We start from the raw sequence: 25,172 nt of genomic DNA on the forward strand, positions 1-25,172 counted from the left end.
GGCTGAATGAAGCTCTCTAGCTGCATTTGTCAATTTGGTAGGCCTCACATTGAAGCCAAAGTTTGTGAAGTCTGAGATGGAAAGTGAAGGTGAAACACAAGGAGAAACTTATGATTTCATAGGGTGAGTCTCATTTCACACAAACAACAATCAGCATGGAGGCTGCTTTGCATTAATTCCACATGGCAGTTTTGCCACACCTCAGTCTGTAATACATATATTTCTTCATACACATTGCATAACTATCTAGAGGAATCCTTTGCAGCAGGGCGCTGGCTCCTAGGGTCCAAGCCCTTTTGGCGCCTCCTATATTTTTGGGATAGGGGCTGGGCTCCCCATGCCCCAAAAGCAGGGAGCCAAAGAGCAAAGCAGAGTGTGGCGTGCTTCCAGGGCCCAGCTCCTCCTCCTCCTGCTGTGGAGGGGAAGGAGGGTTGAAGCAGCCTCCTGTCAGTGGTGGCACCAAGAGGAGGTGGAGGAGGAGCTGCTGGCCATTGAGCCGCACAGCCGCCATGCTCAGTTCTAACCCCAGCTCCTCCCAATGTCCCGAACATGTTGTCTCTCCCCCCCAATCATCTTCGCAAGCTGGCACCTCGGCTCAACAACAACAGTATGGCAACATGAACACAAATGGTTAGCCACGTGGAGCAGTTGTCCTATGCGGTTTGTGATGGAATTAGCCTATGAAAGAGAGCTAAGAAAGACTCAGCAACAACTTGTCACACATGAATCAAGCCAGATGATTATAAAAAAGATGATGAATGCATAATGTGGAACTTAGGAAGCTGCCTTATGACTAATTGTCCATCTAGCCTATTACCAGCTTATAGGAGCTTTGAAGGGTATTGGGCCGAAGTCTTTCCTATCAGTTGCTGTTTACCCTTTTAAGTAGTTAAACTTGGGACTTTCTGTATGTCAATCATGTGCTGTATCATTGAGCTACATTGCCACCCCAAGTGTTGAGACCTGCATTTTAGTCTTCAGAGAGTTTGAGTTTGCTCTAACAAAAAACTCAGAGAAAGATTATTAGGGTATATCTTATTTGTTTTGCATACAGATAAATTGATTTCTAATACAGTTAGGCTGCTTTTTGGCCGACGAGGTCAAAGGCCTTTGTCAGGTCTATGAAGGCAATGTCCGGTGTCCAAGCATTTCTGCTCTTGGCATTCCATGGAAGTTGTTCCAGCCATGGCAGTCACCTTTTTTCTTGTAGACGGTCACAATGCTGGAACTGCACACACCTCCGTGGCCTCCACTTGCTAGGGCTGGGTGATACCAGTTTTTCAACATCACAGTGCACCGCCAGCTAAACATCGCGGTTTGGTGATGTACTGCGATGTTGAAAAAACAAGCTGCATTGGCCTCTGCATCTGGTGAATCTGCCCTAGCTCTCCCCTTGGGAAGTGAAGCAGTTTCACCCACACGCTCATGGGCTGGGACAACGCAGCTTGTTTGCGCAACTCAGTTGGGGATCGGGAAGGTTCCCCCTCCCCAGCTGAGAGAGCCCCAGTGCTCCCCCTGCTCACGGGCAGAGCATCGGGGCTCCTTTAACTGCTCACTGTGGGGAGTGCCAACCGCGCTCCCCTCAGCTTAGCAGTTTCACGGAGCCCCCACCTTGTCACCGGCTCACGGGAGCCAGAACCAATCTGTGGGCTCCTTTAACTCCTTGGCTGAGGTAAGGGCAGCTGCACACTCCTCAGTATAGCAGTTTAAAGATGCAGAGGGAGGAACAAGCTTTATTGGCGCCTCGCTGATACAGCTTGTTTCTCCCTCTGCATCATATGAGGGCAGAGTGCGATGGCACATAGAAAACATACCAGCCGTCAAATCTCAGTATTTACCTTATTAGAAGGTTCTACGTATATTGCAAGTAAAATTCTGCATTCAAATAAATGTGGGATCTCTCTCTTTAAATGTTACTTTCTGTACACAATACGCGGAGGTGTGAAAGAACTATACAACCTTGACACTCATCCCAGCTCTTACTTTGGGGAGAAACTATGTTGGTTCACGTTCAACGGTAATTTGTACATATGATCATTGTCATTTGAAATACACAGCAGTAGGATGTGCGCAGGTCAGCAGGGACTTCTGAATCTCTGAGCCAGGCGTAAGCAGATTACTTGATGTCTTAACTAAATGTACAGGCACAGTCTCAGAAAAGCAGATGAACAAATTAAATTGGAGGAGAAATGGATTCCAAAGAACAGCTCTCTTATGAGTTTATAGGAAACAAGATTTACCAAGATGGACTGTGAAGTAGGCTGAGTAAGCCGTTTTTGTTTACAGTGGCATTCAACAGGGGAAGATAGTACATAGTATTCTGCCAAAGGCCCTGTTCTCACAGCATTCTTTCTTTGTGTTCTTCAATTTATGCATTTTATATTTGATTTGTTTTCTTTCCTCATCTCCGATGACACCAGTTCATGACTGTTCTGCTGCCATCACCCATACTGGGGATGACTGGTGAGGAAGGAATTTGCTTGTTTCTGGGTTTGTGTAGACCTGGCCTTGTTGTTATAGGAGTCATGCACATTGGAGCTTCTCCTCCTCCATACCATCCAACTTCTGACTACTTGGATTGTGCCAATATTCTACCCTTGGGACATCTAGATTAAACAAGGTCTAGAACTGAAGGAAAAGAATGTGTTTGGAAGCTGTTCCTTGGTGCAGTTTTCTATGTGCTCCCAGTGTCGATATCCTCCAGCACAGACAGAAACAGAAACAGACACATAAACAGCACTCTTGGTTTAATATATGCAGTTGTTGTAAGATCTGTAATTCACGATGTATTTCTACACAACATTTTGATGCAGAACTGAAGAGGCTCCTGGTTCAACCTGTTCTGTTCCTGTCATTTTAACTGTTGTGTCAAGCTCCTTTTGCTGCTTTATTGCCATAGACAGATAGCTGCCTTTTTGTTTCTATAGCAACTGTAAATAGGCTAAGTCACTCCTCAGGTTCTAATATCATTTTCAGACTGGTGAGTGATGCTCAGTTTGCCTCACACACTCTGGAGTTGAATAATTAAAGCTGAAAACCAGAGGAGTGGGTGCATACTTGCCTTTTCCCAAGGATGTACATCTCAGAAGATGCCTCCGTTTCCCCCAGACAGCTGTTTGAAGTTTCCCAAGTGGTAGACACAGTTTGGTGACTTGACGCAATGGTGCTTGATTTGCCTGAGGAAGGGTTTGATACTGTGAAATACCCAAGATCTAGATAGCCTGAGTTTGTGATGAAGATGGATACGGTGGTCCCTCTGGATGAAAAGGTGAAGAGGGATTGCTTTTTGTTTTGGAGCTTTGAGGTTCTCTATGGCTGTTATAGGAAGGTGAAAGATGAGTCATCCTTAATCAGGTGCTTGGAAGCTAAAAATAGAGGCAAAGGTAATTCTTAGTGTAGAAGCAGAGCATCTTTCCTTTCCTTTTCCTTTTGTTTGTCAGTTCTGAAAGCTATGGACCTATTTCTCCAAAAGGTAGACATGAGCTGTTTTCTGCACCTTTCATGCTCTGGGGCGGGGGCATGAAACTCTTAAGTTGGGAAGGTATGAGTTTTGCCAGATTAAAATTTTAAAAAGAGAAATAAAATTACTTGAAGAGGAGAATTGGGTTTCCCCCCCAGTGTTGCTCATCTGTAGTATAGTACTGAAAATGTTGAACAGGGGAGATCCAAGTTTAAGTCCCTGCTGTGACATGATCCTTGTTCCCAGCTTTTCCCTACAACACCTACTTGAGAACATTATCATCCAGTGCTAGAGTTGAAAGGGGACAATGGAAGTGATCTAGTCCAATCCTCTGTTCAGTCCAGAAATCTTGGAACTGCAGCATCTCATACAGATGACCCCCCAGCCTTTGCTTAAATACCTCCAACTAAGGCATTTGCTAGCAGGGTCATCACTGCAGGCCATATGAATGCCTAATAACAAGTCAGACTATTGGGCAAGGGCCAACTAGAAATGGCATCTCAAATTCTCAGAGAAACCTTTCCTAGCCTGCTACCTGAGAGCCTTTTGACTTGATATGCCTGAGATGGAACCACAAACTGTCCTCTTGTCATCCACTGAGCTGTGTCCACATTAAGTTCATCATCAGGCTAGGGATGGACAGGTCAGTCTACTTCCTGTCTATGTCAATTTCACATTCACAAGCCCATTCCATCCCATTTCCATATTAATCTCTTCAAAATTCCTATTTAAATGTTATTTTAACACAAAATACTTATTTAGATATGTATTTTGTCTCAGTAAATGCATTTGTAAACATAGTTTACCTTAAAATATGCATTTTGGTACTTTTTTGAGCTAAGCATTATATTCTAAAATTCAGAGAACTGTGAAATCCAAAAGATTGTTATGTTTTGAGCCATTTATTAGTGTGGGAGGTGTGAATTAGATTGCTTAAAAGTGTCAACCAAATCAAATTCTTTTTTATCCCTAACTGCAAGTACAGTGGTATCTCGGGTTGCATACGTTTCAGGTTACATACGCTTCAGGTTACAAACTCCGCTAATCCAGAAATATTGCCTCAGGTTAAGAACCTTGCTTCAGGATGAGAACAGAAATCATGCTCCGGCGGCGCAGCGGCAGCAGGAGGCCCCATTAGCTAAAGTGGTGCTTCAGGTTAAGAACAGTTTCAGATTAAGAACGTACCTCCAGAACGAATCAAGTTCTTAACCCGAGGTACCACTGTAATCTGTATATGTTGATGATTCCCCCCATAACTTATTGTATGGTGGATTCTTGGGGAGAAATGCATTCTGTCCCTGTGTTGGGAGAACCCTAATTGCTTGCTTTTGTGCAAGATCCAAAAGTGGCAGGAAAGAAATATTTCTTCTTCTTCTTCTTCTTCTTCTTCTTCTTCTTCTTCTTCTTCTTCTTCTTCTTCTTCCTTTAAAACATCCACAATCATTTTGAAAGAATAGTGTGCGTACACACACACACACACACACACACAGAGGGGGAGAAAGAAAATGAAACGACAGGGGTGCATATGAGAGGGGTGTTGCAGTCAGTTATCTAGGTAAACCTACCTCCTGTCCAGTTTTATAGACTTGCAGTAAAACTTTATAACTTTATCAGGATATCAATTCATGAGCAATAATGCTACAGGAAAATGAAGATATTTATGTTCTCTTCATTTTTATATTCTTATGATTCATGCTTTTATGTAGAAAAACAAAAACTGGCTTTGCCTGTATTACATTTTTTTCAGCTGAGGATTATTCCTGCCCCATCCTTCCAAGTAACTAATGTATCTACAGAATTTAATCTAAAGGAGCTAATCCAACAAAGTGATGTTATTTTGTACTTCATTGAATAAGTTGTCAGGTAGAATATGCCACGTTCAAAGAATTAATTCTAAATAAAGCATCACAATTACCAGCTGATGAGAGGCTTGTGAATGGATTGCTCATTTGGGTTTAAGTCAGAGACAAATATAGCAGATAATAATGGTATTATAATTCTGGATTTGGAACCCTTCCCCCACAACCCTATATGTAAATGGCTATCCCAACATATATTATATTTTTATGAAATAATTGTGCTAAAATGTTAAATACTATTGTTTTCATTTAGCAACAGTTGCAAGCAGTGCATTCTTACCTTGTCCCTTGGAAATTATTGTATAAACTGGTTGAGGGGTTGTTTTAATTCTTAATTCAAAACCATAGTTTAGCATTTTCTTCACCTTATGCATCCTCTGTTCTTGTTGTCCATTAAAATACCAAATAAGCAATCAAATGTGCAGTGTGCAACAAGATTAATAGGTGCCATTCCGCTGACCATGGGCACAATTAAGATTTATAATAATAATAATATTATTTATACCCCGGCACTCTGGGCGGCTTCCAAAAAATATATTAAAATACAGTAATGCATCAAACATTAAAAGCTTCCCTAAACAGGGCTGCCTTCAGATGTCTTCTAAAAGTCTGGTAGTTGTTGTTCTCTTTGACATCTGGTGGGAGGGCATTCCACATGGAGGGCGCCACTACCAAGAAGGCCCTCTGCCTGGTTCCCTGTAACCTTACTTCTCGCAATGAGGGAACCGCCAGAAGGCCCTCGGCGCTGGAGCTGAGTTATGACGCTCCAAGTGTGTTTAAGTAAATAAACGTGGTTTAGTGAAAAAGCTGCGCTACTGAGTCTGAACGGTGACTGCCTATACTCTGCTGATCCTGAAGTGTGCTGATGCCTCTTGGTATCCGTCACTGTGATGTTTGGGCTGGAGAAAGATTTTGAATCTCATGAACGACCAACCAGGAGGGAGAAAACATGCCAGTCGGGCATGTTTCTCTGCTGGACTCCTGGATGGAGGATGGAGGGGACTGTATGAGTGTGTGAAGAAACTAGCCTGCTGACAGTAGCAAAATTTACATGTTTCTCTGCCCGTTTTGTTTCTCTGGCCCTGCCCACCTCATGGCATGTGGCTCTTGGAAGGTCGCCCAGGAGGGAATGATGCTCTTGGACCGCAAAAGGTGACCCATCCCTGCCCTAAAGCTTTCTTTTGAAGAAAGCCTTATTAGACATTTTTGAACATATCTGAGACAACTGTTTGCTTTCAGCTCGACTTCAGGTGTTGACAGCTGTATGCTGAGGTAGCAACTGGTCTGGAATTTCAAACAAACTTATCAGTATTAAGAAATGCAACATAGAACAGGAATTTTAGCCACCTATTTCAGAATACTCTGTTCCTTAAGCATTACTATTTCTCTGTTGATCTGTAATATTATTGACACCCCTCCATTTTATGTTTGAGAAACTTAACAAATCTTGAATTTCTACTTGGAGAAATAACAGTATAGTAGTAAACTATAATTTTGAAAATTATACAGTGACAACTTTATGCTGAGCCAAGCTGCAAGCTAACTTGATGATCTAATGAAATACAGTCTCCATAATGCAAGGCTTGCTTGCTTAGTTATTTCTAACTATTAATCTAAATGTGTGCTAACTGAGCTGTGAATCTGGAAGTCACTGGTTTGAATCTCTCTTTATTAAGTGACCTTAGGCAAGTCTCCCTTCTTTTTGCTATAGATTTGGAGTGAAAGCTTAGCCTTAATTTATATTTAAGTATAATCCAGTTGAATATCTTGCACTACTCAGTATATTTATTGAACGCGGGAAGGATTTAGAAAGAGCAATGTCTATTATAATGTGATTTTGGGATCGGTGGCCTTTGTAATAAGGCCATCACAGAGACTCATGTTGATTTAGCTTGCTGATTAATATGCTCAATTTGCTAATGAAAAGATTTTTATTGCAGCAACTTGCTCTACTAATTCATCTTGGGTTTTGTCTCTGAAGTCTAATGCCTTTGCTTTCCATCCCTTTTTCTCACCAATTTACTGGACTCCTCCAGAATTCACATGGTTTTCCTGCCATAGTTGCAGCTTCATTCCTGGTTGCAGTTAAAGCCATTTTACGTATTAGAACGCATGGAAGATGTGCCCTATTCATGATCCAAAAAGTAATGTTCAGGGTTTGCAATACTAGATCTGTAACCAGCACTTGAGGCTGGATGGAGTTCCTGATAGCAGATTGGGAACCATGCACAATATACTGAGGAAAGTAACAGATCAGTGTAAATCTTACAGTGGTACCTCGGGTTAAGAACTTAATTTGTTCCGGAGGTCTGTTCTTAACCTGAAACTGTTCTTAAGCTGAGGTACCACTTTAGCTAATGGGGCCTCCCGCTGCTGTTGTGCTGCCGCCGCACGATTTCTGTTCTCATCCTGAAGCATAGTTCTTAACCCGAGGTACTATTTCTGGGTTAGCAGAGTCTGTAACCTGAAGCATCTGTAACCTGAAGCATCTGTAACCCGAGGTACCACTGTATATATGAGGATTAACTAAATTTATCCCTTGCCCCTACTGTGCACCGTTGACAGAGGTCAGCCTTCCATCAGTTCCTAACAGGAAATAGTTGTTATCAATGCAGATAGACAGCCCCAAACATCTTTCAGCTGAATAGGTGCACTTGGACACATCCTGGCAGAATTGTGTGGGCGGCTTCTTTGTGGGGTGCCTGTGTTTCTGGGTTGAAGCTGCAGTCAGTGCTAGTACTGTGCTTCCCTGTTGTCAGTAAATCTTTAGAACATACTGCTTTTAAAAAGATCTAATAGCTCCATGCTTTTATTTACATCATTATCCCTGTCACCTTAGCCACAGTTAGCTGTTATCGTGTGAACTCTTGTAGAAATGTCCTTGGCTGGATGAGACTAATGGCATTCTATATAAGCAGGTTCTGGCTGTAGGCTTTTGACCTCAGATCAAGATATAAACTGCTTGACCTTTAACTTGCTTTTTCTTGTTTCAAGCACAGTTTTTAATAAAATGAGCTCCTTGATGGACTAAACTCCATAAAATAAAACCATATTCTTCTTACAAGCAGCAAAGGAATGAACTAGAATGGAGATTTGGAAAGAAAGAAAAGGCTGCCTGTTACTTGAATCTATTAACAACTCAAAACAATCTGAGGCATGCACTAGTTAAATCTTAGAAAGTGCTACAGGCAACCCACCATTGCAATTGCCATAGAAAATTATTGTTAGTCGTTATGTTGATAGTTCACATTGTTGGAATTACTAGCAGATGGGAAAATAGATGACTCAGAAATACAGTATTAGCTATCCATATTTTTTAAATCAAAGGCCTCTAATAAAGCCTGTAGCATCTGTGAGATTCATTTAAACAGTTGCTAGGAAGAAATTGTGTTTGAAGCAAACAAAACACTGTCTGTATAATTTGTTTCTTAGTGAATGTCTGTTTTGTTTAAAAATTTAAACACCAGTTATTTTGGAAATGTTAACTGATGCCTTCCATGTCTTCCATTTAATAACAGTATCTAATCTAAAATCAGAACATCGATTATTTGTGAATGTTGCTGAAATGGACTGGAGCTTCTGTGCATTCCTGCCATTGTTGTTTTAAACAATAAGGGAGCAACATGTTAAAAACTATTCCTCAGTGACAATTGGTGTATTGATTGCCAATGTGATCCTATGCACATGGTTACTCAGAGATCAATCCCACTGGATTCACTGAGGCTTACTTCCAAGTAAGTGTGTTTCAAGACTGCAAACAAAGAGGTTCAAACAATTTCTGGGCTCTGCCTCCCAGTATCTTTATGTTGGTGGAACTGAATAAATCAAATCAAAAAGTTGTAGGATTGACAAGAATTAACCAGTATTTGTGTTACTGGGGATGGCAGTTGCTTTGCTTTGATTCATAGCTGTCTAACTCAAAATTGATCTGATTTCTTACTTGATAACTAGCCACATCTAATCAAACGGTATTTTATATCATAGAGAATGCCTTGCTTCCTTTGAAGTAAAAGTATGACATACTCAAATTTTAAGAAGAAATTTCTCAAAAGTTTTGTAATAAAGACGCAGTGCAAATGACCTCATGCTGGGAAGGGTGAATACCCAACCTTCTGCCTAACTGACCAGGAAGAAATGTCACCCTAGAGTTAAAGAACTTTCTTTAACAAGACATTCATAAGTGGGTTCAAAATATATAGATAAAACTAGTAGCAATATGGACATTTTAATTCCTGATCTGATCCAAGCTGATCCAAAAATAGGAGTTGCACCAATTTTTCTTCAGTACGTTTTACTAATCTCTGTAAGAGTGAACTGCCTCTCTAACTCAGCATTTATTTATTTTTTCTTTCTTTCCCTGGAAATTTGCTGTAACATGGATGAATAGAGGCAAATAGTATACAACTCCAATCAGAGTCTACTTAATTTATCACTGACTAGTTATTACAGTCCTCCCCCTTTTTCCTATGAGACCATGCTTAACCACCTTGTATATAAAACTTTAAAACCCAATCCTAGCTGAATTCTGGATGACTTCAGCTTTGTTTGGTTAAAGCTATGATGGTAAGTAGAAAACTATTCTGATATGCTGAGATGGTATACAACTGTCACATTTTCTAACTACCAAAACAAATGTCCTAAACTTGAATAATTTGTTCAAGTTTTTGAATGTTTTTCAGACATGGATGCTTTGGCAACCATTATGTGCTGAACAAAGGAACTGTGGGTTCCAGTCCCCGTTCAGCCATGAAACTCACCTAGTGTCTTAGCCTTAACATACCTTTCAGGATAGTTTTGAGGATGAGGTAAAGGTAAAGGCACCCCTGACCATTAGGTCCAGTCGTGACCGACTCTGGGGTTGAGGCGCTCATCTCGCTTTATTGGCCGAGGGAGCCGGCGTACAGCTTCCGGGTCATGTGGCCAGCATTATTAAGCTGCTGGTGAACCAGAGCAGCGCACAGAAACGCCGTTTACCTTCCTGCCGGAGTGGTACCTATTTATCTACTTGCACTTTGACGTGCTTTCGAACTGCTAGGTTGACAGGAGCAGGGACCAAGCAACGGGATCTCACCCCGTCGCGGGGATTCAAACCGTCGTCCTTCTGATTGGCAAGCCCTAGGCTCTGTGGTTTAGATCATAGCGCCACCCGCTGTGGATAAAATGAAGGCCTAATGGGATGTTACGCTAGCTATGACTGCTACCAAACCCCACATCTACCTAGTAATGTCTATTAATATAAAATCATGACAAAAACATCATTATGTTTCAGCATTTCCTTACCTCTTCCCAGTTCATTGGCTGTTGCTTGCAGATGGCAGATAAATTAAGAATGTGTTGATGTTACTTCACATGCTTTGTCTGCTAGAGGCTACCAGGGAGATGCTAGTTGGTATCACCTTCCTAATAGTGTTTTGCAGAAGAAACAAGTTGGCTCTTGAAGGCAGGGCAAATTGGATCATTTAGATAATGAAGAGATTTCTGCTTTTAAGCAAAGGTTATTACTGTTAAGTATATTGCAATTTTAATATCATTCAACTATTCCATTGGGGTTCCAGCATGGAAGTTTGCATATAAGATGCAATATTTAATTCATAACTTCATTTGTTTCATGTAAGTAATTAATTGACTACCGTCTCATTGTGCTGGAAGGGGCAACATATAGAAGGCAGGATTGTTGCAAGATGCAAAATAGATGGTGAAAATGGGGATCACGGTGCTATTCTTAAATACAATATTCAGCCAAGCTCTCAACTGTGGATAATTCTGTTTATTTTAAATTTTAGAATCCTGTGCTCGTTATCACAAGAAAAAAACACATTACCGGGTTTGGGTAAATTTTTCATGAGCAGTATCTTGGGAAATTTTCAAACCATGTCAGGATGAGTTGGGGTATTTTGCTCTACTTGGAATCTAACATTTTTTAAATGTCATTTTTAACAATCTGCTCTTGGCTATGGAGCTCCATGTTTAATTTCATAAATCCATTGCTGCTGTTAACAAAACAGTCTATCTGTGTGCATCACATTGTGCCACTTTTCACTCAAATGTTGGCTTCCCTTGTATTTTGGTTCTGCCCACCTCCCTGGCACTTGAATACTACAAGCGTTGCTTTGGAGGGTTTTTTGAAAACACATATTGCTGATTCCAAATAGGAAAATGACTCATTTCCACAATCCTGTCTTTTCCCAGCTAGCATTTACTTTCAAAACGTGTGGCATTAATATTATGAACTACACTAGTTAGCTTCCAGAAACAAATGACAAATGAATGTTTATGTAATTTCCCCTTTCTCTACCCTTTAATGCAGAAGAAGGAAAAACAGTAGTGGCCCTTCTTAAGTGCTCCATTTCATTCATTCATATATATATATATATATATATATATATATATATATATATATATATATATATATGAATGAATATGGAGATAGATAGATAGATAGATAGATAGATAGATATGGAGATATGGGGGGGGGGGTACTTTAAAGCAAAGGAAAGTGTCTGTTTTATAAAAGCAGCAGGAGAGAGACCAGAAACGGCCATCAACTATATCAAGGAAAGTTACCTATTTAGGCCATGGACCATTTTAACTGGAAAATAGTAATGTCTGTTTTTCTGCAGATTTTGAAAAGGGGGAGCAAATAAGCATGTAATATAATGATCTTCTAGGGACTGCCATTGAAGGCAAGATGAGATGAACCTTAACTAGGTTGACTTGGTTGCTGTAACCCAAAGAACATGCACGTGGGGGAAGACCGCTGCCTAAATTTAGTGTGCTGTCTGCAGATAAGACCAAAAAAAGTTCTGATGGGAGGTACACAAAAGCCTTGCAGGCCTACGTGCAAGATTTACATGTCTTCTTACAGAATAGTACTGAACATTGCTATGTGCTGTGTTTGCTGTTTTCTTCACATTGGCCAGTAGTTTACATTGCCCAACCACTGAATTATTGGATTGTGGACTTTCAGTCCTGAAAAATATTGAAAGGGAAAATGGTTTCATAGCTGGGATAGGTAGCACCAAGTGCTGTTGTCTGATTTAGGAAAGATACATGGGTCTGTGTGAGTTGTTGTGGTTAGTCAAGTTTTTAAAAAAGCTATAAAAATGTAATTTAAAGAACTTTTCTATTTCCCGCGGCCTTCACAGGAAGAGAATGCTTCTACACTCTCTTCTTGTAGCAGAAGTTGATTGCCCTAGGAGATTCTCAACAGCAATTTCATTGTTTCAATTGATATTTTACAAAAACAAAGGACTTTTTGGCATTCCAGAACTGTTTTCTAGTGTAACAGCATAATTAAAGTATGATATATGTTTTCAATTTTGTAGACAAAGGATATTTTTGGACTACAGAGTAGCTTCACCAGGAAATTGTTTTTATCTGATGAAGCAATGGCGTATTCGATGCCAGAGAGTTTTGTTCAGCAGGAAACAGAGTTTCTGTTTAATTCTTCCTAAGTAATCATGACGAAAATAATCAAATCAATAGCTTTAGCCTACCCTTCCCAAGCTGAACCGAGGGTTTTATGGCTTTTTATTTGTAGCTTTTACTTAATTAATAGCAAACGGAAAGTGGAAGCGAATGAGCTATGAGCTTGAATGTTTTAATAAATGTTTGTACATTTTCTGCTTTAGTAACTTTAGTAAAGTCGATTTCTTCGTGCATTGTGCTCAATACTTTATTCATGGAAGGTTGTAGTTTCTGAGAATGCCTGTTAACAATAACATTGTTTCAGGTGTACACACACATGTATGCACACACACATGTGCACATCAAGCCAAAAAACATTCTATTGAGGCAAAGCACATATTTTGACTGGCCCCTTTGAAATGAGGTATGCACAAATCATGGTTGACAGCATGAACATTAACTATTTTTTATTTCTATCTACCCAATGTTGTGGGTGGGTGGTTCTCAAGTCCAGGAATTAGGAAGATGGCCTATCCTGGGTGGTGTTTTACTTCCCCTGAAGGAATAGGTTATACATAGCTTGGGGGTTCTTAAAAGGAAACACAACTGTCCTTGGTGGTGAGGAATAATAATAATAATAATAATTTATTATTTGTACCCCGCCCATCTGGCTGGGTTTCCCCAGCTACTCTGGGCGGCTTCCACAAAGACCAAAAACACACTAATATGTCATACATTAAAAACTTCCCTGAACAGGGCTGCCTTAAGATGTCTTCTGAATGTCAGGTAGTTGTTTATCTCTTTGACATCTGATGGGAGGGCGTTCCACAGGGTGGGCGCCACTACCGAGAAGGCCCTCTGCCTGGTTCTCTGTAGCTTTGCTTCTCGCAATGAGGGTATCGCCAGAAGGCCCTCGGCGCTGGGCCTCAGCGTCCGGGCAGAACTATGGGGGTAGAGACGCTCCTTCAGATATACTGGGCCGAGGCCATTTAGGAATGCCTATGCTCAGTTCCTGCTATGCCCTCTATATTGGGCAACCCTTGAAGAATATCTAGAAGTTGCAGCTTATGCCGAATGCCACTTATTGACTAATAGTCAATAAGTAAAGCAGCTAAATGGGGTCATATAACACTGATCCTTAAAACACTGCACTGGCTCCCAGTCTGTGATCAGTGTTCATGGTGTAGGTATTAGTACACAAAGCCCTTCATGGCTCAGGATCCAAGAACTTGAACAATCACCTTCCCAGCCTGTGCTTTGCGATTGACTGGGGAGGTCCCACATGTGCTCCTACCAACAGGAGTGGCCCATGATTTGGTGACTAAAGACAGGACCTTCTCAGAGGTCAAAAACAGCACTGCAATCCCTGGGGAAGGGTGATTATTCTACATGCTGCTAAGTTTCAGGTATCAGCTGAAAACATTTTTGTTCACCCTGACTTTGGGGACGTGAGTTTTGCCCTGGGTCTTAACTAGCATTATTGTCGAACCTCTGTATAATGTTATTATTTTAGCTGTTCTGTTGTAAAATGTTTTAATCACTGTGTACTACAGTTCTTGTCATGTTGCTACACCTCCTCTCTTGACATGTCCCTGACACGGCTCGCTTTGGCCCTTTTCATTGTAGTAGGCATAGACTGGTGAATTTCTGGAAATGTGCCAGGAGTGCCTGCCAGTGGCAAATTTCTGATATCTACTGGGTAGGGTACTTGTACCCAATCCTAAAGCACTCTCGTGTACATTGCTGTACTACAGGACCACGTGGTATTTTGCTTGCCCAACACTCATGGTTCTTGCGAATCTGTATGCTGCAGATGACAATAGAAAGAAAGGTTGAAGATAAGAGGTCCGACTTTGATAATGGAAAAATACACTGAAATCAGTATTGATTCACAACCAGATCAATTCAGATATCATGCTTTTATTCATTTGCTTCTTTCTTAGGCCCATGTGTTCAAAATGTCAGGGAATTTACTGCAAAATCAAACTTGTGTTGTTCCTTCCCCCCCATATAAGGGTATGATTTTTGTCTTGATTCTTTTAGATGGTTTGTTTCCCATAAAATAGGCAAAATTTTACCACCAGTGAAACCTGATTGGTATGCCTGCACACACAGCAACAGCTCTGACGGATGATGTAATAAATATGAACCCCAGGTTCATTTCCCGTTTTGAAACTGTACTATTTCCTGCAAGTACAGGTGGAGGAGCCCACACTTAAAGCACCCCCCCCACTTGCTGGCAAGAATCCAGCTTCATCGTTCACTGCAGCTAGCTGGCATGCAAATGAGCCATTTTCTTTGTAAATAGCCCTCGTTATTATTAATGTTTGGATAGCTCCCGAGAAATTAATCAAGCACTCCTTTTGCAAAAATGCTAATGTACTACTGCCCTGAGAGGAAGGAAGTTGATTTTAACAGTCTCCTTTTTCTGAATCCAGACCATTGTTTTTAGGCAGTTTTGATCATCCAAGGCAACTTTCCTTGAGTAGGTGCAACAGTGACCCAGTGAAGGATCTGAATTTTTGTCAGAAGGCCCATATGAACATGTTGAAAATAGCTTGCTGTTTCTGTATAGCAGTGAGAAGACCATTCCTTGCTAGCAAAGATAATAGGAAACAAATTAGGAGTAAGGCAAGAGTAAATAGTTGCTTTCTGCATCACAATAAAGTTAGAAGTTCCTGCCTCCTAACATACGGAGCTGCCTTAGGGCCAAACTAGGCATGACCAAGCTCCCAAATTTTTAGATAGCATGTGAACCTAGCCCAGAAGCTGAACTGTTGTTTGTACACTATCAACAAACCACAGTAGGAAACCATGGTTTGTTGTTGGTTAACAAACCTTGGTTTATTCCAACTGTGATTTAGCATTACATGTAAACTCAAAACCCTTACTTAACCATGCTTTGTTTGAGCACCCCATCCCATATACCAGGGATGTCCAACTGGTCGACTGCGATCGACAGGTCGATCCCCGGGTGATATTGGTTGATCGTGGTCAACCGCTTGCTCTTTCTGGCCCTGCCCCCTTGCTTTGTCGTTCATTCGTGCAGGATTGCAAAAATGGAAGACGGAGTTATTGCTGCCCTGCTCTTTTTTTGGTGAGCATTATTCGGTGTTCCCGTTATCAAATTAGGACTGCAAATTTGGCACCCCCCAAAAAGGTAAATAACTTTGATGTGCCCCCTTAAAAAAGCTCACAACTTTGACCTGCCCCCCCCATGGGTAGATCACTGCCATCCCCCCCCCCCCCGGAGTAGACCGCAGTCTCTTGGGAGTTGGACGTCCCTGCCATATGCTCATGAAACTACAAAGGCACGAGGTGAGAGAAACTGCAAACCAAACCAAATGGCAAAAAGCCATGGTTTGTTTGATCTTCTGTAGGACAACTTGTGGTTAACTCATGGTTTGTTAACCATCAAACTATATGAAAACTGGAGCTAAAAACAAGCTAAGATACAAGGGGACCTTATATGCTCATAAGTTGTCAAGTTTTAGGTTATTTGTTATGCATTTTGCTGCATTGTGCACAACTATTGCTCAGTCTTGCTCTTATTTTATTTATTGCTCAGTCTTCCTCTTATATTAAATAAGCTTTATGGCTTTTGTTTTTGTATTCCTATCTGGATAGCTGAAAAACCTGAGTTTGGAAGAGCTGCAGATGAGGTTAAAAGCTTTGGATCCAATGATGGAACGAGAAATTGAAGAACTTCGTCAAAGATACACAGCCAAGAGGCAACCGATTCTGGATGCTATGGATGCAAAAAAACGAAGGCAACAGAACTTCTGATCTTCCTACATTGCAAGATAATGCAGCAAAGCGAAGTGGACACTGGTGAAAACTGTACATAACTACAAGTCTTGAAAACTTGCGACTTTGAGCTTCACAACAACTTAAGCTGAAGTCCTTAAAGAAGGCACATTGTATGTTTGGCAGCCTGAGTGAAAACCCAGTCCTATTTTTGTTTTAATACAGTAGAAATTTCACATTCCACTTCCTGATATTTTATTTGGCTATGTTGCAGTAATGATGTGTGTTGTACAATAAGGAGTAGTGTCTAGTTCCTGGTAAGACCTAAAACTCTCTCCTAATTGCACAATAATGCAGGGCCTTAAGTTGCAATATATTTTCCTCCATTTAAAAGCATATTTATTGTATATGCGTAGGTGATCTTATTTATTTTGATGCTTGATGCTTCTTAGCTATAAATAGTGATTGCAGATACTAATAGTGGAAGCCGTGATAGAGTAAGTAAAATGTATGTGTGGGGCCACACTCTAAACAAAAGTTACAACGATATATTAAGATCAGGCTCAGGTTTCGAGTGTTAGCTCTACTTGGCTTGTAAGTGCACACTTGGGATTCATGGTTTTCTTTTTGCTTCTTTTTTTGAGCTTGAAGTTTATGCGTTTTAAGCACTGTGGAGATTTTGGGGGGTTAGTGATAACACTGGCAGTGCTAGAGAAAATGCTTATGTAGGGACATAGGGCACAATCCACTAAAAGGTTTTCCTGTGCAATTTTTTTTTTATATGAATGGGGGTTATGCACTCTTAAACAACTTCCATTCATCACCCAAAGATTTGAATAGGAAATGTCCCCAGCAGGTTTCCCCCTAAGCTTGCCACTTTCGCTTTTTGTCAAAAAGGATCCTACAAAATAAGGGACAAGTGCCTATGTAGTTTTCTCTCTCTCTCTGTCTCTCTCTCCCCCCCCCCCCAACATTATGCAGGAAAAATTCAGGTCACTCATTCTTGCTTCACATTTTTGCCTGCCTTTGCTTTTCATTTATAAACTCTATTTTAATATCCTACTTGGTTCCACAGGCTTTTTTAAAAAAACTGTTACACTAAATGGACCATTTTGAACTCTTGCTTATTTTTTCAATACCTTCACCCATTTTATCCTCCTTGTATTGGAAATACTTTTATTATAAACATACGTTAAGAAACACTAATTGAAAAGCCAAAGAAAATTATTCTGGTCCATAGCTACAAGCATGCACAGGTGCCCCCCCCCCCCCCCAGTATTTCTCCTTTTTGGCAGCTTTTCACAACAAATGGCAAAGCCATTTAAAAAAAACTGCTGAGTTTAAAATGCAATTTGCATTTCTGCTGTTCAAGCTAAGGAAATAGCTGTGGGAAAACTCCCAGGCAAGTATGTGTCTTACAGCGCAATCCTATCCATGTCTACTTAGAAGTAAGACCCATTGAGTTCAGTGGGTCTTATTCCCATGTAAGTGGTCATAGGGTTGTGGCCTTAATTACCTTGCTGCATTGTGAGCAATAAATAGGAATCCTAATTTAATAATCCCCCTAAGGAGACAGAGCATATCAGTACTTTTTAAATATCCTAACTGCATATTTGCAGTTGTATTTTCTTATAGGAAATACATTTTCTGTAGGGAAGTACCACTGCAAGAAAAATGCAGTATCCTAAGAGACAGGTGGCCTTGCATAACAGTGTGCGTGTAGCAATAAAAAGCACAGCAAAATTCCCGTAACTGTTAGGCAATCTGGCTTTTGCAAAGTAACAGGTTTGCTACCAGCACAGGTACTGCAGCCCTGTTGTCTGTGGTTTTCTTGGAACAGTGCAACCTCAACGGGTTTTGCTTAGTGCAAGTAGAGCCCTAGTCCAACATCCTGTTTCTCTCAGTGGCCAATCAGATGCCCATTAGACACCCACAAGCAGGATGCAAGGTCAGCTGCAACTGGCTTCTCTGCCTCTGATCCCGGAGACAGCATCTAGCCATTGACAGCCTTACCCTCCCATCAGTTTGTCAAAGCTCCTTTTAAAGCCATCTAAGGTGGTAGCATCACCACATCTTGTAGCTGATGAATTCCATAGTTTAACCATGGGTTGTGTGAAGAAGCACTTCTCATGTAACCCACAAGTGTGAGGTCCCATGGCAGCTAGAGTTTTCCCTGTGGCAGCAGGAGCTTTTCTTAGCCAGCCAGGAAACCAGGCTGTTTGCCTCTTAATAAGTTGCTATTACTTTTTTCAGTCCTTGATTTGTGCTTATATACGGTAGGGGAGAAGTATCCTATTGCAATCAGTATAGTAAGCTCCTTCTGTACAACTGTGCAATCCATTTCATAAGTCATTGTATAATTACTTTCACATTGACTACAGGTTTATTTCATCTTGACTTTCCCCCCTGACTAACAATTAATATAGCTGTGGTGTTTCTATACCTCCAGGAACATGTGCTATTATTGACAATGACTTGTACACAGTGCTGGTAAAGATTTTATTAGTGACCACTATGTAGATAGTATTCTGCAAATATTTCTGGGCTTTACACCAGATACTCCATTTGTACCGTGCCTTGCAGACAGGCAAACCATACAGCACACATTCCGAAAAACCTTTAAGCAGTCAAAAGAAATGATCAGCACAGAGAGAGAGAGAGAGACCATATCTTTAAGTTTCAGCTGAGTATGATCTTAGCACATGCTCTGTGTACCTGTCCTTAAAATAATATAATATAATTTATATTTTCCTGAAATGCTCTTGCAAACCCTGAACTGCTTTTGTGAAAGAAGCAGGGAAAGTTGTGGTTGCAAACCTTGATTGGAATAAATACCTTGATTGGAATTGTGTGCTCCTGGTATGCCACTATTTTTCATCACATCAGAGTCGTTGTGATGTTCTGTGAAAGTATAGTTGGTCATTTAGTTGTAAATCAGATTTCTAAAACCTTTTGTTAAATAAAATACAGATTTGTTGTTAATTATAGGTAATTACGGCGTGACTTCCAGAACCGTTCTTTTTATATGCTTTATAATAATCTACAGTACAAAAGAATCATGCACACTGCTTCATTGGCAGTATGATCATCCTCCACTATAGCAGCTAGCATGTGTTTGCAACATCCTGTATGAGATGAACAGTGCAGAGCTGCACAGATATATTTACAGTAAATAATAATTCCTTGATGCAGCTCCTAGCTAATGCATGGCCGTACAAAAGCTAGGAGGCTGTGGGCATTGGGAATGGAATGCATGGGTCCAATTGTACTTCTGCCCTGAGAAAGGTTTTTCCATACTGAAATAGCAGCACTATTTATTGCTTCTGCTTTAGTTCAGTGAGAACCCCCACCACTAACAGCAAGTCACTTGTCCTCCACTGGGTGTACTAAAAAGGTGAGTGCCTCTGTATATCAAGGGGTGTCAAGAGAGGCCCCCATCAGTTTTTCAGAGCAGCACCAAAGTCTTAAAGTTTTTAATGAATTTATAAGTCACACCTTTTTCAATTAAGCAAAGTGAATTACTAAAAAGATCACTGTGGGCATCAGCCTTTTCTTCCTCTGGTGTGCCTTATGCATAATTGACTTTGACCAATCGGACATTCTCTGACTTCCTCGCTTGATGTTGCTTTGATTACTGTTGCACATTGTAACCCGGAAAGACAGTATTAAAGAACCAGTGAGCAGGTCAATACACATGCAAAGAATCTGTAAAATCTTATGTTCACATACTGGCCCATTTTGAATGTACAAAGATCTGCATAATAAGCAAACATACTCCTGCCTTATATTGCCCCTTTGTTCCTCGCTTTTCAGCATTCCTTGATTAGTCCAGGAAGTTAACCATAGTTTCTTGCTCTGTCCAGTTTGAGAACATATGATTTCCAGGCTTGGAACAAGCCAGTATGTTAAATCAACTACAAACTGTGGTTTCAGATCATGACTTGTTCCAAACCGGTTAACTATAGATTCTCAGTTTGGAAATAATGGGACTGAGTTTCATGGAAGACTTCTCAGGTTAATCATGGTGTACCAAAGAAGGAATGGGAGATATGAAGATGGAATATGCAAGCATAGGGCTTGTGTATATATCACAGTTTATGAAGCGAGGATATATATGTCCACACTCAACCACTCAGTTTCACAATAGCCTTTTCCTCCAGAAAGATGGAACTGAATTGAATCTCTCAGTTTTATTTTATTTTGTTAAACTAAACTACAGTTAATACACCTTTAAATCAGACTGCAAAGTGGCACACAAAACATGCCATTGGAATTGTATATGTACAGAAATGAATATAGCAACTTTGAAAAGTTGTTTATTGGATCAAACAACAAGCTATGTGCTATAAACTGAATTTGGGGTTAGAATTTATATGCAGTTGGCCTTTTATTAGTTCATATTTATTAATATTTACTGAATCATATACTATTAATGTCCTTAACTTTTATTTCCACTGAAGACATACATATTTGGTAAAGTATTTATTTTACTAAAACTTGCAATAAATCTAGTAGAGTTGATTATTATTAACCTTAGTGAAATTTTAACCCAGCTTGGTTTATGGTTTGTTTCCTGTCTTGTATATAAAAGTTTTAAAGTACAATTGCCCCAAACTCTGGAAAAAACAATTGTTTGTTACCAAACATTTTGAATAAAGGTTATTTTCCATCTATGCCTCAATTTGTCATACTATTCATTCTAGCTTTGCTAGGTTGCATTTCTAAACTCACTTACTAGATAATGTCCTACTGAACTTGGAGGGGGTTTACTTTTGAGTAACTATGCTTAGGATTGCGGCTTCAGCAGTCTTCCACTCATGTGTGTGTGTGTGTGTGTGTGTGTGTGTGTGTGTGTGTGTCTTAGAATTAACACACAGGCTTGCCAATATTGTCTCTGTTTTCTTTATTGCTTGACTTTTAAGTCTTGAATTAAAGTTTTCTCTAATAGATATCAGTAGAAGGCCTGTTTAGCTGCTATTCTGAAAATTAGATTAAGAACTGTCTTCCAGATTAATCAGAGTATGTCTTATTTTTTAGTAGCCTAGTGGTTGTACTGCCTGACTCCAGAAATTGCTCTTATGGTGTCCATTTATCCCATACCAAGTACTGGACAGATCAGCCTGGAGGTAGATGTCCATCTGAGGCTTCCATAAATTCTCCTTTGGCCATTTAGTAGGTAATGTGGTTGTGTAGAAAAGATCCATGAACTGCAAGACCCCTTCACACAATAAAAAGTTGCAAGAGGGAAATTACTGTACTTTTTGCACCATAACACTCATTTTTTTCCTCCTAGAAAGTAAGGGGAAATGTCTGTGCGTGTTATGGAGGGAATGCCTACGGGTGGTGGTGGTGGGGATGTGCTGCAGTCGTGAGCAGAGGATCCATGGTTCCCCTTCCTTCCCTCCTCCGTGGCTCGCTTTGAAACAGCAAAGCGGGAGAAGAGCCGCTGAGTGGGGAGGAGAGATAAGCCGGGGATGAGCGGGGAGGAGGGAGAAAAGCAGAGCCTGCTTGCTTTAAAGGAGCAAAGTGGGAGAGGAGAGGAGCCTTCTCCCCTTAAACCCCTCTTCTGCATTATTAGCAGCATCCTTCTCCACACACCCCACGCATGTTCCTTCTCCCCTTAAACCCCTTCTGCATTATTAGCAGCATCCTTCTCCACACCCCCCCCCGTGTGCTCCTTGTCCCTTGAGTGCTTTTCCTCCCCCCCCACTTAAAACGTGGTTACAAAGCAAATCCACATGGATCCTCAGGATTTTTGCACTGGGTCACCCCAAATTCACCATCAGATCACATAGCATGTCCATGGCTACATCTTGCACCAAAAAAATCACGCAGCCACTGTTGCCTGGGGCAGCAGTGGTGCAAAAACGTAGTTATAGAGCGAAAAATACGGTACACAGTGAACGGGCACAATAAATGCATGTTCAAGGGGAAGAGCATAGCTTAGAGGTAGAGTGCATACTCCACATGCAAACATTTGCTGGTTCAGTCACCATAGTCTCCAGGCAGGGCTGTTCTTGCCAGAATCCCTGCAAAACTGCTACCAGTCAGTATACCCAGGAGTAGCTTATGAGTACTCTCTAGATGTTGCACTTCTAACTCTCATCTGCTGCAGCCAATGATCAGGAATAATGGTGGTTGTCGTCTTCTTCTTTGGTGATTACACGTAGCCGAGTAAGATTGTCTTCCATGAAAACAGTCTTATAAGTGAGTCTGTAAGTGACTGTGGAGGCCAATTCTGGATCCACACGTCCTTCCACAGTGGGGACAATAGGTTTCCAGGCAGGAGTTGATCATGGTGAGGATTTGCCAAGCGTGCCTTCCCCTTGAACGTTTCTCCCTTTTGTCCTGAGTTCGAGTGTCTTCAAAGTCCATGGCACCTCTGGTAAAGACTGTTCTCCAATTGGAGCACTTGCAGGCCAGTGTTTCCCAATTGTCAATGTTTTTAAAGATTTGCCTTGAGAGAGTCTTTAAACCTCTTTTGTTGTCCACCAGCATTATGCTTTCCATTTTAAAGTTTGGAATAGCGTAGTTGCTTTGGACAATGATCATCAGGCATCTGAACACATGACCAGTCCAATGAAGTTGATGTGGAAGAATCATTGCTTTGACACTGATCTTTGCTTCTTCCAGTACACTAGCATTAGTTTGACTGTCTTCCCAAGTGATATGTAAAAATTTTCAGAGACACCATTGATGGAATCTTTCAAGGAGTTGGAGATGGCATTTATAAGTGGTCCATGTTTCACAAGCATACAGTAAGGTTGGTAAGTACAATAGCTTTGTAAACAAGCGTTTTGGTTTCCCTGTGAATGTCCCTGTCCTCAAACACTTTGTGCTTCAATCGGGAGAAAGCTGCACTCGCAGAGCTCAGGCAATGCTGGATTTCGGCATCAATGTCTGCCCTTGTGGAAAGATTGTATGGGAGTTGTATACCAACAACAGCTGGAGCGTGGCATTTTGGCTACTGTTGATTTACACAATATTCGACTAGATGGATCCATTGGTCTGGCTCAGCATATGGCAGCTGCCTATGTCCCAATTTGTTGTTCAACATCGGCAAGTCATTTAGAAGTACAAGAGACTACTGCATTTCCAGACATATATCTTGCTTGCCAACTAACTACTTTGTACAACAATGCAGTTTTATTCTTACACATACTAGTTTCAATAACATGATTATTTATTAAGCTGATGAAAACAGATCCCAGAATAAGACTGACTTGATTAACAATGGAAAACATAATTATAGGCTGCTAACACAATATAGCATGATGGATTATCTTACAAAATGTGTAGTAGCCATTTAAAACTTCTTCCACAGTAATTTATCTAGCCACTCATCAGGGAAATATCTGCTGAACAGAGGAATCCAGCCTAGTGTTGTGAACAAAACCACCCCACCCTGTAATAATTTTCAGTCACAAGGACCTTGAATAGTTTGCACAAAGTCTAAAACAACACTGGGCATAATCACTTTCTTTTGAAAAATGCTTAAAATGTTGTACTCATCATTTTGTGTATTCTGTAATAAAAACTTATTTATCTAAAGTTGTCAGACACATTGGACAAGCCAGAAAGGTGGACCTTCACTGGGTAGTTGATTTTGGTTCTGAATTCATAACACAACCCTGGAAGTGAAGGCTTGTCTTGAGTAAGGGGATGTCAAAGCCTAGAAACATAGGAATGGCTTTGGTGGATCAAATCAAACATCTATTCCAACATTTATTCCAACATCTGCCACAGTCAATGAAATGTTCCTGGGAAGCTCATATGTATGTGTTACCTTTTTCTTTCTTCAGTAGAACTAAAGGTGATATCCTGTGCCTTCAGACCAGAGTCTACAGGTAGGGCCCAGTAGAACCATCCCTTGTAATTTGGACATAGCGGCTGGTAATTAGAAATATTCACTTCCTCTCTGGATAGGAATGTTCTGCTTCCATGGTTAATTCCCTTAAATAGACCTATGCAAAAAGTGAGACTATAATGATCAGAAAAATAACACATTTCCTCTATTCTTAGTTTGCCCGTCTTACAAAAGGCAGAGGCTAGGTAATACAAAGCCAAAACATGACTTGGAAAACATACTGGTGAGAAAGTCAATTCCATTCAACTTGAGGAGGGGGAAAATTGATAGTGGAGTTCAAGTGTGATCATGAATTCTATCACACAATGGGTGACATCAAAAGGAAATCCTCTAGCCCCACCCCGTTGGGGCATGCAGGGAGCTGCAGGTGGGCGGGTGGGGACAGAAAGTAAGGAGAAGCTATGTTGGATGAGTGGACACCACCTTGTGCTCTGTTGGATCTCACTCAATTACTATTAAAGCTTATGAATTTGGGTTACTGCCTTGTTTTTAAAGTATTGTTTGAGAATAATTCCCTTAGATGTAACTGCATGGTAGAACTGCATGCTACAATATGCAGGGAATTTGTGTGGCCTTAAACCCCCCCCCAACAACAACTACTTCTGAAGCTCATTAGAAGGTATAACACATTTTCTATCCTCAATGTGGAGAAAAATCAGGTCAGAAGCACCTATTCCAAAAACCTATTCTGCAAAGTGAAAGAAGCTGTGATTACATCATCTGATCAAGTTTTTATGATGATTTTAGTGGTTAAATTACATTGCAACATGTAGAAGTAGGTGGATGTTTTATAGTTTATTTGGTGTGCCTGTTCCCTTCAGATAACTATTAT

At 40.7% G+C, this 25,172-nt stretch overlaps 1 protein-coding gene across 1 annotated transcript in view; it reads left to right on the forward strand.

Annotated features, from left to right (window-relative positions):
- The window catches only part of STK3 (serine/threonine kinase 3), a 115,968-nt gene extending 94,822 nt beyond the window's left edge, over positions 1 to 21,146 (forward strand). Inside the window, exon 11 of the mRNA XM_083517339.1 lies at positions 16,354 to 21,146. Within this exon, the coding sequence (XP_083373465.1) occupies positions 16,354 to 16,512 (159 nt within the window). The 3' untranslated portion in view covers positions 16,513 to 21,146. The remainder of the gene's footprint in view (positions 1 to 16,353) is intronic.
- Positions 21,147 to 25,172: the final 4,026 nt, after the last annotated feature.

This window comes from Podarcis liolepis, assembly GCF_965112155.1.
Source record: "Podarcis liolepis genome assembly, chromosome: 8".
Classification (NCBI taxonomy): Eukaryota; Metazoa; Chordata; class Lepidosauria; order Squamata; family Lacertidae; genus Podarcis; species Podarcis liolepis.